The 13,788-nt window shown below is 36.8% G+C and overlaps 1 protein-coding gene across 1 annotated transcript; it reads left to right on the forward strand.

Moving 5' to 3' along the window:
* The first annotated feature begins 5,540 nt into the window (after positions 1–5,540).
* Positions 5,541–9,467, forward strand: LOC135471852 (uncharacterized). Its single transcript, XM_064751253.1, has 7 exons — positions 5,541–5,554; positions 6,180–6,291; positions 6,660–7,088; positions 7,632–8,008; positions 8,340–8,451; positions 8,701–8,834; positions 9,076–9,467. The coding sequence occupies exons 2-7, from the start codon at positions 6,198–6,200 to the stop codon at positions 9,142–9,144; spliced, it is 1,215 nt and encodes a 404-aa protein (XP_064607323.1). The 5' UTR covers positions 5,541–5,554; positions 6,180–6,197; the 3' UTR covers positions 9,145–9,467.
* Positions 9,468–13,788: the final 4,321 nt, after the last annotated feature.

Here is a 13,788-nt window from a genome sequence, read left to right on the forward strand (position 1 = left end):
TAAGATCATTCTCTCATATTTCGCACACCACATGAATATATTTATCTAATATGCGTGTAGGTGTTGGTTTAGTCCGAGTGGAATTAATTATAAAAAAAAGTAGTGTTTTTCTGATGACCCATAGCAAAAGCACTGAAAATAGCCTACACCCTGTAACCTCGTCAGCTGTTAAAAGCATGATCAGTTATACCTGCAGTCCCTATCTGGTGGGGCCAAATGCACGTGTACCCAATCGTCGGATACACCGCGCACGTGGGCAGACGAGTCTGGGATAGGTTCTCCTCGACTTAACCACATGACTTTTATACTTAGTTGATTGAGACCTAAAGCGTGACTTGGATCCACCCCACAGCGATCAAACGCCTCCCACAGATTTATTTACTTCATCCCTAGTCCTTTCTCCTTATGACGCATTGCCGGGGAAAAGGAAACAAGCCTAGATCATCCTCAACAAAATGCGTCCGTGGCATTTCCGTTAGGGACAAACCTAAGGCTCTGACGGCTTGAAAAGAATAAATGATTTCTACATTTACATGAACGTAATCATTTTCGCTCCTGCAAAAGCGTAGCAAACTGTATAAATGAATTATTGACACGGCCTGATCATCGCAAGGGCTAAGTGCTAATAGCCATCTGATATTCGAAAATTTATAATGCGTGAATTACATAAATGTATTGGATTGGATAGATCATAAGCTCATGTAAAATACCTTGTTGAACTATGATCTATTTGTATTACAATGATCATCTAGTATGTAAAATAAATAATTTAACATGTGCATGTATACACACACACACACCACACACACCCACACCCACACACACACACACACACACACACATATATATATATATATATTGTATACAGTTTAGAAGTATGAATTAATCATGATCTAAGTATAAACATATATAATGTATGCGTTAAAGATACGCTGAATATAAATATAATGTATGCGTTAAAGATAAGTCCCCATGAATATATTCTATCTGTTATTGTTTCGTTCCCCTCGGTTGTGGAGTCTGCAGGGAGAGCTGGGCAATTTTCGAAGTAATGGAAAACTCTATAGCACAATGAGACCTCTTTTGGAAGTAATGGATAAAGTTATTTCCCAAAGAGACTCATTTTCAAAGTAATGGACGCACCCCCCCCCCCCCCCCCTGCACAATGAAACCTCTGTGGAAGTAATAGACAAGCCTATTTTGTGCTATCAGACCTGTTTTCTTAGTAATGGGCAAAACCACTCCTAAGTGAGAAAGTAATTTACAACCCTGATGCACAATGAGACTTTTTTTCGAAGTAATGGACAGTTGTGTTGCCCTATAAGACCCCTTTGCGAAGTAATGGGCAAACCCTACTGCACAATGAGACTATTTTGCGAAGTAATGGACAACCCTGTTTCACAATGAGACCCCTTTTGAAAGTGATGGCAACCCTGCACATTGAGGCCCTTTTGCGAAGTAATGGACAACCCTGTTTCACAATGAGACCCCTTTTGAAAGTGATGGCAACCCTGCCCAATGAGACCCTTTTGCGAAGTAATGGACAACCCCACTGCACAATGAGACTATTTTGCGAAGTAATGGACAACCCCTGTTTCACAATGAGACCCCTTTTGAAAGTGATGGCAACCCTGCACATTGAGGCCCTTTTGCGCAGTAATGGACAACCCTGTTTCACAATGAGACCCCTTTTGAAAGTGATGGCAACCCTGCACAATGAGACCCTTTTGCGAAGTAATGGACAACCCCACTGCACAATGAGACCATTTTGCAAAGTAATGGACAACCCTGTTGCACAATGAGACCACTTTTGGATTTGATGGCAACCCTAACGTATTGTGATGTGCTTACCAAGATTTTTTACTTTGATTGGGAAATCTGAATATTGAATTATGTATGAAACGATATCAGGATGTTTATACATATCCAAACATACATCGTTACGATGTATTAACTACATTCATTCTTTACCGAAATTTATTTGTTTTTTCTTTATTCACTAACTTCTGGGGAACAGCAAAAACACTTGATTATATAGATTGACTCTCTTTTGTTATCTCCTCTCTAGAAGAAGCCCAGTTTTCTTGGACACTTTCCGCCAAAGAGTGCCATACTTACTAGAATATACCACAGTAACTAATAGTTTATTTCGTAAGTAATGTAATGTTCTTTTATGTATTTGGTTTGAAAGTTTTTCTTTTTAAATAACAGTATCGATTGGGATAAAATGCATCATATAAGTCACACTCTCTCTCTCTCTTCTCTCTCTCTCTCTCTCTCTCTCTCTCTCTCTCTCTCTCTCTCTCTCTCTCTCTCTCTCTCTCTCTCTCTCTCTCTCTCTCTCTCTCTCTCTCTCTCTCATGTACATGTATGTACTATAATAAGCAGCATCATATAAGTTGAAATATTACTAAATGCAAGCTCTTCACTATGTCAGTATATAAGCTTGTCGTGATATATTTCTTGTTGTTCTATGTATAGCACGGTCGGGCATCAGACTAACAACTGTGATATGATATGATTGTCTTAAGGGTGGTAGCCGTCATTACTTCTTTCCATTATATACTGCGAAAATATTAGGAACTAGAACGCCCTCATACATATGCTAATGTGAAAAAAGAAGACAAAAGAAAAAAAGAGAGGAAAAAGTGCAGTCTGTGTCAAAACGTCCCAGGACAATCAAAAAAAAAAAAAAAAAAACAGAAGGAAAAAAACGACCTTTGGTGCATAAGCTTGCAATTGTCTGCGCACCAAAACAAAATCAATTGAAAATGTTTCAGAAAATGCTAGGAGCCCGCCGCAAATCAACCCTACGTGTGGGTGATGTAATACAACCTCATGAGCTGTCGTATTTAAATGGCAAGTAATCCCGAAAAGAAGCGTTAACATTCAATACTTCTGTAAAGGTGTATGTCACGTTGCATGCTCTTATCATCCTAATATAAAGTACTTTAATAAAGACAACAGGGAATCGAATGGAGAATACTAATAATATACCTTTCCCGTTTTGCTGCCCAGAACAAAGATTGCCTAATTTAAAAATCTGAGGAGCAACCTCATTCTACGTTGAACCCATTGATACAGCTTGCAAGGTGGACTCTCCAATCTTTTAGAAATTGTACTGTACTAATGTTTGAAAATCTGAGGACATTTGATCTGATTGACATCTAAGGATTTGTATGTTGACCTTAAGTCAAATATTTTGATATCTCGACAGTGTAATGTGTAACAGCATCAGAATAGTACGTTTAACGAAATTCAGTCTCTTTCCTGCAACGGTCAGTTTTGGGGACTTAGTTACTGTGCGCCTAAAACTTCAATCACTTTCTACCGGTTCCAAGAATAGCGCGGAGCACACGTTTATGTGTTATTTATTGTCTTTGTATTTCCAAAAATGATGACAACTACTCGTAGACGTTAATATCATAACTGAAGTAGACCCGTGATCGGTTTTCGGTTCACCTGGGTGCAAAATAAGGGAACCCCAAAACTCAGACAACACATCCAAAACTTAACATGCCGGAGGCGAGGGCGCCACACGAGTTGTCGATGAGGAGGCTAATGATCTCATATTAGGCTGTTTGAAGACAAGGAGAAAAAAACTACTAACACAGGTGTAACATATATAAGTGCTGCGGTAATCCTTATGTTGGATCCTTATTAGTAGCTTTGTTTATTGTGCAAAATAACTCCATTTATGACGTTTCATGGAAAACGCCAGGGACACTCAGTCTGCATGAACTAGAATAAACGATTATTAAACGTTTCATTCAACATACCTCATACATATTTAACCAACCAGACTTGTAGCTTTTTATAGGTACAGATTATATTGGAGATTGATTCAAAAAAAAAGAAAAGAAAAGATAGTGAAAAAAAGATATATAAAAGTATACACCAAAATATTTAACTACCAATATAATCTTGTAACTATAAAAGTCGCTAGAGCCTACTCTTGCTTAAAGCAGTTTTAATACACGTGTACTGTGAAAAAAGAAACAGATTTATCACTTCTTAATGGTTATAATCCGTCATAATTTAACAGATACTATCTGAAAGTTGATCTCTGTTTTTTTAGTAATAATAAAGGAGTTGGAGAAATACAATACCGGATAAAGAGTAAAATTCTTCTTTTAGTATATTTAAGTCAAAACTTACTATTTGATTAAAACATATCTATTTATTTGTCATTAATTCCTAATTATTTCAGATGAATGAGGAATATTTTAATTTCTTTATTCTTTAATTAATAACATATTTAAAGCACAGTACATGGCTACATACTGTAGATACATGTATAGTCTGGTCAGGCAGAAACTACAGACGCCAACTTCATTGTTCTGTAATTCATCTGTATGCAGTTTTTACGTTTCGAGCTATATAGTACGTGATATGTATATTGGATCAAATTAACAGGTATAGAGTTTTAAAAAATCATGCCATTTCTGTATGTTTTTCAATATGCCTCTATGTGTTCAGTTTTAAATCAAGCCTAACGCTTCACTTCGAATACTACGCAGCAAGTAAGTGTATTTTAAATATTTACGTAAGCTATCAACAATTTTCTGCACTGCATTCCAGCTATACAGCACAGAGCTGCAGTGGTACTTAAATAACAAAAAGTAGTTTACCTCCGTTATCTAAACCCAGATGCTCTCTCAGAGCGGAGAATATATTCACAAAAAGGGCAACAAGGCACATAGGTCGGGAAATATTTTTAATCAAAATAAATAAATTGCCATCTAATTCCTCTAGGCTACACTTTTTTCACCTATGCTACCTTCACACAAAGCCAAGTGCTTTATATCTGCGCCGGTGTTCCTTTTTATAATCGGTCATTGCTGTAGAGCAATTAGACACATTCTTTTTTTCTATGACAGTTATTAAAGCAACGTTGATCGCTTGAGGCAGCGTTCACCGGATCTGTCCTATTCATCTGAAACATAGATACGGCTATAATTCAGAGGCTATCACCCTGTTCCATCGGCTGATATCAAGAAAATCAAAGGCGAGTTTTCACTTTAACATCTCTGCGTTAAGCTAATTTCACAACCGATCCACAGATTCATTTCAGCCATATTAAATATTGTGAAGTGTTTTATAAAATGCTTGTGAAACACATACATCTTGGGAAGACAGTTAACAGTGCATAAAACCTGCTTTGAATTGCTGGCACCAGACCCACAAGAGAATTTACTCTCAGTAAATCAAACCCTGAGTAACCCTGTCGTATAAGTTTATAGTCTATCATTCTTGAGAAAAAATGCTGTAAAATAGTTTACAAAAAGTCCCTAGTATATCTGACCAATCCAATTGCAATTATGTTTTTAATTTTCCTTTTTTTTGAGTTATTTATTCTTATAGCTAATTGAAGGCGGGTGTTGACTGCAATGAAATGTTGGCTGTTTGAGGTCCGTATATTCATCTGACGTTGGTTGGCCGCAGGGCTTGAAGGATTGACACAGCTGATATCCGCTCCCTCTCATATAAAAGCTGCCGTGTAGCGAATTAAAATCATAGCGAAGGGTATCCCGAAACGTCAGGTGTAACTCAGGTGAGTCTCTGAACGCATTTATTTTTAGTGAAACATCTCCTTCTCCATTACAATATATGATAGTTATTATTTTTGGAGTTTATCTATATAAGCAAGAGAAATGTCATGAAAAATTAACAGTTCCCTGACTTTTACGCATTTGTTGATAAGCCTATCTGCTGTCAATAGAGTGGAATGTGTAGAAAAACATTGTGTTGCCTTATTGTGTTGTATCTCGCATGTTCACGATTAACCGCGTCATATATGGAGTTATAGGTGAATGACATTGGATTTCAACTTAGTCAAGCTATTTTGATGGCTCTTTTTAAAACATTCTTTCATAAATAGTTTTTTTTATTATTACCAAAGATTTTCAGTTATCATGTATGCATGTAAGATCCAATTTTAATATGAGCACAATTAATTCTCATGTAAAAGTCTGGTATTGATCTTTTGGAGAAGCGGAGGCCACAGCATATTTTCTTAAATACTTCATGCTTGTTCGCGGATAACAAAGTACACGGAACATGACTGAAATTATTAAATGGTCGCTTCGCCTTATTTTCAAATAAGGTTGAATAGATATAAAACTGATAAATGCCTACGGGTGACCATCGTTATAACACAATGCCTTTAATAATTCCAGTGAATCTGTTGATCAAAGATGATGCTTTGGACAGCAATTGCTATCTCGGTCTTCGGACTGGTGTATTGTCAGGGCGAGTCTTCAGGATTGAATGTTGGTGAAATCGAATGGGGTAAGTTTGGTACATGTAAAACAGGAAAAAAAAAACAGGTTGCCAAATACGAGACATGAAATCAGTACCGAACTCAAGCGAGAACGTTGTGTCACTGGTCACACGCTTACGAAATTACTGCTGTGGACATATATCCTAAAAAGGCCTTGCAGAAATGCTTTACAGCTATGATATCCGATGTACTTATGTGTATACAAACTTTGCAGATGTAGGTATATGCATACTCGATAAATTAGCTGTAAAGTAAAGTTGCAAGACTCTTTTAGGAACTTTTTTTGTTAAACCTAAATATGTCAACACAGGGAGGCGTTTTATCGACAATAGTTTTAATGTATCTTTTTTAAGTTCGTTCTTGAAAATGTTTACAGAGTGCACTCAAGATCACGGACTACACCCTACCGACGGCAGAAAGTTTCTCCAGTTCGCAGGTGGAATCCGCGAGGGTGAGGCTGTGTTTGAGGCGACTTGTCCAACTAGATTACAGGTCTTTTCATTCAACAATGGCACCTGCCAGTGTCTTTATACGCCGGAGCTCAGAGCTCTCCTGGAGCAGCCATGTCAAGTTCGTCTTGTCGGCGACAGCGCTCCAGAGGAGTATGATATCCTCATACCTAATCTCGACAGAGAAACCATCGAAGAGTTATACGTAAGAAGATCATGCTACGCTGTCTTACCCTCGAACATTGTGGACTTCTTCCTTGCCCAAAACGTGAGACCCATGTTTTTCAACATGACTGGGTGCCGTTGTGATTGGACGCCAGAGGCCCTTGCTATCAGATCTCGTCCAGTTGGTGTAGGTGAGTGAAACAACAGTTTGCTGCGTCCAAATGTGATATTTCATATGCTAACAGCAACTTCAGATCTGTAGGATTTACCCTTCACGTGAAGAAATTTATTGATTTCTACTAAATTGTCATAGAAAAGTAATTAAAATATGCTAAAAATTATGCATCAGATCGCATTAAAATCACATTTGAAAATTGTTACTTATCTACAGTAAAATAGGTTTAGCCGTATATTCATCGTGTTGAATACGATCACCACTTCAAGAGCAGCTAATGATATATTTGATCATTAACAACTTTTATATTAGAATGGCTACGATTTGAATACCCATTTAACTCACACACTGAGAACATTTCTTGCGTCTTTACATCATTAAAAACTGATGACTGCGTCTCTTCAAATATACTTTCTTATTTCTTTGATGATTTGTGTTAAGGATAGATTTGAAAATTGGTCTTGCAATTATTGACCCGGAACGCAAACTTAAGTTGGTGTACGAATGTCTGTTTTTACTCCTTGATTGATCTACTCAAATATCGCCCTTCTTTTTGTAGGTCAACAGTGTGAGCGATTAGTGGACCAGAACTTCACTAATTCGGCAGTATCCAGTGATGAAGTTGGAAACTGGATTGCCGTCTTCCCCAGCTCCAGACAAAACAACGTTACCTTGTCTGAAGATGGAAGCTTGTTTGATGGTGAACTGGCTATGGTTTCTTACAAGCTAATGGGTACAGACTTTACCGACATGATCCTGGTTGCACGTTTCAAAGCATCCCAAACCTCCAGCGACCAGCTCGTTTTCACCAACATTTGCCGCGATAATCTTGGCGGTAGTGGATTTGTCGAGCTGATGTACAATCCAAATGCACGTCGCTATTCTCTGCAGTTCTTTGGGTCTAACGTCGCACAGTGTACCCCACAAAATGCACCGGTACGACACATACTGAAATATTTGTCAACATGATTACTTCTGCTGACTATCTTGCATGGCAGTATGTAATAAAATGCTGTATATTGGAGACACCTATCACCACATTGCCTGTCTTACATTGGTTTCACATTATTGTATGTATTTCATATTAAAGTATATAATAATGATATAAAATTAATTAATTATGTACTACAATATATATCTATATATCTATATATATATATATATATATATATATATATATATATATATATATATATATATATATATATATATATATATATATATTTACATGTATATTATATTTTAAAAATGCTTTATTCATTTACAGGGTGGAAATGTTGACCAAGTGGCTCAAATCATTTACAGAAACGGAGTGGTTAGGTTGGAGGTTAATGGTTTTGACTGTGACGTGAGCTCCCTCAACCCTGTTTCCGATACAGGTATTTACTTAGTACAGTTGACATCCGCCCTAACAAAGTAATTTTATGAACATATTTCACAAATACTCCCACTTAGTATAACATTTTTGTTTTGTGTGTGATTCTTTTCAAGAATGACAGAGTAGTAACACAATCATTACATATTTGCAATAGCTTAGCATGGAAAGAGGAACCAGTTCAGGAATCCGTTCGGCAAAAATTATGTTTTCACGCTATTTTCTAATGCATCCCCTTCTTTCTTTGTTCTAGTGGATGTAGACCGTCTTAAGTTCAGTAGCGAGTGTCCCTTCCAGATAGGTGGAGCAGTGTTCACCGATATTTCTCAGGCAGACTTCGGGCGAGAGGACAACAGAGTTCCACGCTTTGATGGAATTTTCAAACGAGTATGTACACCATATATTTCACATAACAACACTGCATATGATAAATGGCTTCTTTTAAAAAGCGCCTATTCCAAGCTCAAGTTTTCGTCACAATAATATTTTTCTATCCAATCGTTTTAGAATGCTTTCATAAATCGTGCGTTGTTATGAAAGGGCACGACATCATGAATTTTATGTATGTTTGGGTTTGAAAACAACAAGAAATAACAGGTTGAATTCATTTGAGTTTTTTTTTTTTCAGTTCATGGCAGCAAGAGACTGCTCCAACCCTCCACAAATGGTTCAGGACAGAATCCTGGGAAATGCATAAATGTCTGTGATTTTCTTGACACAGGCTTTGCGGATTTAAGATAATCTATTGCATCCACAAGCTCTTTACTTTTAATTGCCTCTTTAAGTAATGCCAACGGCTGAGAGAAGAAAAATAACTGCATGCTGAGTTGTTTCATATAGATTTCTTCTTTACATTTTTAAGAAAATATCCTTTGATGTGGTCTCGTTGAGGTGTGAGGAAGTATAACGAGGAATTATTCGTGTTTCGTAGTTTATTATTGGTGAGAATCCTGAGCTCAATGGCGCCTGGCGTAACTATTTACATGTCGTTTTCTCATTCACCTGTGTTCACCTATGCAATGCCCAATAAATGTTATGCATCGTTCTTATCTTCGATTTTCGACTGCCTGTGTTCCGTTCAATAATCCTTATATCCATATATCCATATAACTAGCAAACATAGCCACTAGATTTCAGATATTTATCTGCCAAAATTATCTTTATCCCAGTACATGTGATACTGGCTTTGAACATTGTATAGCTCACTCACTTTAAAGGACATGCACTTTGTTCTGTACAGAGTGTTGTATAATTTTCCCTAAACTTCAGCTGATTGAAATCTTCAAACGGACACCGGCATATGGCTCATTTCTTTATTTGATTGGTGTTTACACCAGATGTCTTATATTACAACAGTCATGAATGGTTTATGTGCGGACGAAGCTCGGTGCAATTACCTTGACATTGTCAAGCATCTGATACTTTTCGTCACCTCAAGCCGTAACAAAGCTGGATTCGCAAACGCTACCTCCCAGGATAAGGGTTATAGTCGTCTTCCATGACAACCCATCGAATGTTTATTTGGTGGTGAAATCTAGACATGTTAACCTCTTACGTTCGTTTGTTTTTTTGATTGAGGTTTCGACATAGGTGGAGTCATCACACGGCGATCTCTCATTGAAAGAGACCGGACCCTGTGCTGATATTTTATAATGCTATGCCACTGAGACGACATGCCGAAGACAACCCTGGGTTTCAATAGCTCAGATAATCACAACACTTGACAAAATGAAGTGGTGTGTGGCTGTGGCTTTAATTGTTAGGTATCCGGTGAGGGTTGGTAGCTTACTTCGGGCACTCAACCCACAAAACTTACCGCCGTCATATAAGTGAAAACTTATAGGGCGTCAACACCAACCAGATAAATAAAATGATAAATCACGTTACAAGCAGTCTTTGCACACTGACAGTACTCAGGTCAGTACCCAGACAAAATGTTTTTTGTCGAGGCTCAAGCTGAGAGGTACGGAAAACACATTTAAAATCATTAGGAATGGCATAAGTCGGGAATGAGGCCATTTACGTCCATTTATGAGGCCTATGCCCTAGTATCTTTACCACGGAGGTTCGACCAAGAACGCTTTTGATTATCTTGCCCAAGATGTGGATAACTGAGAAGTACCATATCAGCTAAATACCGAAGAAATAAAATCCCAGCCCCAAAAGCTTAATCTAGCTTATTAACTGCCTCGGTGTGAATTTTAATTTACTTATGTGACGTGGTGACCGTGTTTGGGTTTATTGCACTTAAAAAGTAAGGTGTCCTTTGTTTAAGAGGTGAAAGGAATTACAGTATACAAAGTAACAACGAACTATTTGGAGAAGTTCGACATGCATAGAATACACCAAAAATAGTATGTCCTACGCCATGCAGGCATTTCACAAGCAGACATACACATACAATGTAGATGTATAAGCAACATTACCAGTGTAATTAGGGCATATTCTTGATACATATGCACACTGAAATAATGCTTGCTTCCTTGTGGATCTTAATATCGCGTATGCGAAGAGGGGGCGGGTAATCCACAATTTAAGCAAAACAAAGTTGAAATTTCGACAGCTTTGCTTTTACTTGAATGTTCTTTTGGAATCTTGTTTCCACGTGTATGGTAAAGATAAAATTAAAGTGATGAAAATAAACAACGCGACTAAGCCAGTGCCAGTAAAAGAGCCCTGCAAAAGTGTACCCAAAAGTATTTTTATTTTTTTTTTTTCAGCATTTTGGACGCACCATAGATAGCCATTAAATGGCACAAAACACGGTGGACTTTTCCGATCAGATCTAAGTGATGAGATGTCACATTACCTTCTTCATAAGCATTTCTATCATTTGAAAGTAGTTAGTAAAATCATCACTGATGAACTACATTAGGTTTATTTTAATAAGTATATAATATGCATAATTGGGCACTCAAAATTCTGTGAAAAACATTTGAAAAAATAAAACCCAGCTTACAATTTCGTTGGTAAGAGAAAACGTAAAAAATAACTTAAAGTATTTTAACAGTTCGCCATATTCATCTTTCATTTGAGGCACACATTATTTTTTACCTTAACATTAGGTTCCAAAACAAAACTGAACAAGGAAATAAATACATTCTGTATGCTATATATAAATAAATGAAAGCCCGTATCCCTCTGAAAACAGGGATTATTGGTCAAAATTGTCTGCAATATTAATAAATGTCACTTTACACTATCTGCATCTTGATACAACGTCCAAAACTCCATCTGAAAATCTGGTAGATTACCGTACTATTTTTCGAGCCAAAGATCATAAATTGCAGGCAGAGTTGTGTCCAATCTTAGAACTTTTGCAACTTGTTACAGGTGTGGAATGTTCCTTCTAAAGGAGGTATTCTTTGGATTCAGACATACAGCCATAATGTCACAGTATTGTGTTCAATATTAATATGTGCTGCGATTTTAGACCGTCTGCATCTTGTTACGGTGTCTAAAATGCCTATAAAGCAGAGTGCACCAGGCCTGGAGTCACATTCACAAAACTTCGTAAATCAAGCTTTTCGCGTAAATAATATAGTTTTATGACGAGAAAGCCAACATGTCATTTCGGAAAAAAGAACGAGCAACGAAAAATTTTATTTCGAAATTACACAATATATGTAACAGGATTGAATCGTTAAGGTTTCATTGTTTCCTCTTTTTAGAATTTATTCTCAGATTTTTATTCACTCCCATATTTCAATAAGCACGTTTTACTGACTATGAAAACATTTTGATTCGACTTAAATCATTTATTGTTATTACTTTTCAAAGACAGTTTAAGTAACATCGAGTGTTTTACAGCAATGATATCCAAGGACATTCAGCAATTAATGTTTCAGATATACCATCACTCTTTTAAAAGCGAAATAAATAACTTTTAACTTTACCTGTGCTCAAAGATAGCTTAACAGGTTTGTGTATATAAAGTGTCTAAATGTACTCTACAAAATCACAAATGGTAAAATCATAATTGAATAAACTCTCCCACATTCGTCACCATATAGGCGTCGCTTCAAACTGAATACTGCAGTATATGAAATCACGAAGAGCTAATTGAGTTGAAAGTCACAAACGAAATATGCAGTTTTACGAAAATATGTGTGATTCTCCATGGCTTCGATTTCTATCTTTATTTCACCATTTTATCAGAGATACTAAACACCAACAGCCCAAAGAATCCGAATCTGTAGATTGCTCTAAAGGATGTATGTAATTCTTCTTTCTTACACACATTACAACAACACAAACACCTATTAAACCTGCGTTTACACAATGTCGTATTTAAACACGTGTGTATGTGATCCAAACGACGATGACTTACGTCAATTTATTTTATAAATATTTGATAATACTAATATTAAGGCTTTCTGAGATACACCATGTACTGGCGATCCATAAGAGAGGTCCACGTATATAAGTCGTACATATTAGATTAGCTGCGCAGTGTTATACTACACCTTGGATCCTATCCAAGACTAACCTGGGTGGAGTTACACAGTTTCGGAGGACCATTAGCTGCAAATAAAGAAATATGGAGGACAAAACTGTTAAAGAAAGAAAGTATCAATCAAAGTTGTGTATGTCTTTCAAAGAATATACTCTTGCTATACCATACACTATTATAGATCTTATTGTCAATAGATACATACTTTTCGAAACCCTCGACAAAATATATTTATCGTAAGAAGTAGTAATTTGGCAAAAATGAAATATAATACCTACTCTTTTATAAACACCCTGTAACCCTCGGACCGCTGTATTTGGTGCATCTAAAGTTGGCGTCATTACGGCCCCTCCTACTTGAAGAGGACACTCGGTGTTAAATCGAATTCTCTCTTGAAACATAGATAAATAAAAGTTATATTTAAATGGGCGGCTCCTCGAATCTCATCAATATGTCCTACCATGATTAACAGCATTTATCATTAGAACATTCTCCCTGCGTTTGTTATTTACAAATAACTGAAGTAATACGCTATTGGCAGTAATATCTAAATTAATACGCATTGATATAATCTTCCTCTGTTTGTGGGTGTACTTTAACATTCATCCTGACATAACTGTTTTTCCGAGAACCGTCAGTAATTGGTTGTTTGGTTGAAGTTATTGGCATCTCCATTCAGCTGAATGATGTGCGCCACAAACAATACCGTCAGTAATTCATCTCTCTCCCTACAATTAGTGATCTTGTCAGTTCCTTGCTTAGTGTTCATCAATAAAAAAAAATCAAGAGACGGTTAGATGGTATAAGTATGCTATGGGGCCAAGTTGATCGTGCTTTGTCTTGTTACAAGAAGACCAGAAAGTTTTAACATACTTTCTGAAGTATTTT

Source organism: Liolophura sinensis, chromosome 7 (assembly GCF_032854445.1).
Source record: "Liolophura sinensis isolate JHLJ2023 chromosome 7, CUHK_Ljap_v2, whole genome shotgun sequence".
NCBI lineage: Eukaryota > Metazoa > Mollusca > Polyplacophora > Chitonida > Chitonidae > Liolophura > Liolophura sinensis.

What these genes read in the sequence shown, in the direction of transcription:
- LOC135471852 (XM_064751253.1), top strand. Translation starts at nt 6,198, where the DNA reads ATGATGCTTTGGACAGCAATTGCTATCTCGGTCTTCGGACTGGTGTAT. An exon ending in ATCTCGTCCAGTTGGTGTAG is followed by an intron (nt 7,089 to 7,631) that starts GTGAGTGAAACA and finishes TTCTTTTTGTAG; the next exon opens with GTCAACAGTGTGAGCGATTA. An exon ending in TTGATGGAATTTTCAAACGA is followed by an intron (nt 8,835 to 9,075) that starts GTATGTACACCA and finishes TTTTTTTTTCAG; the next exon opens with TTCATGGCAGCAAGAGACTG.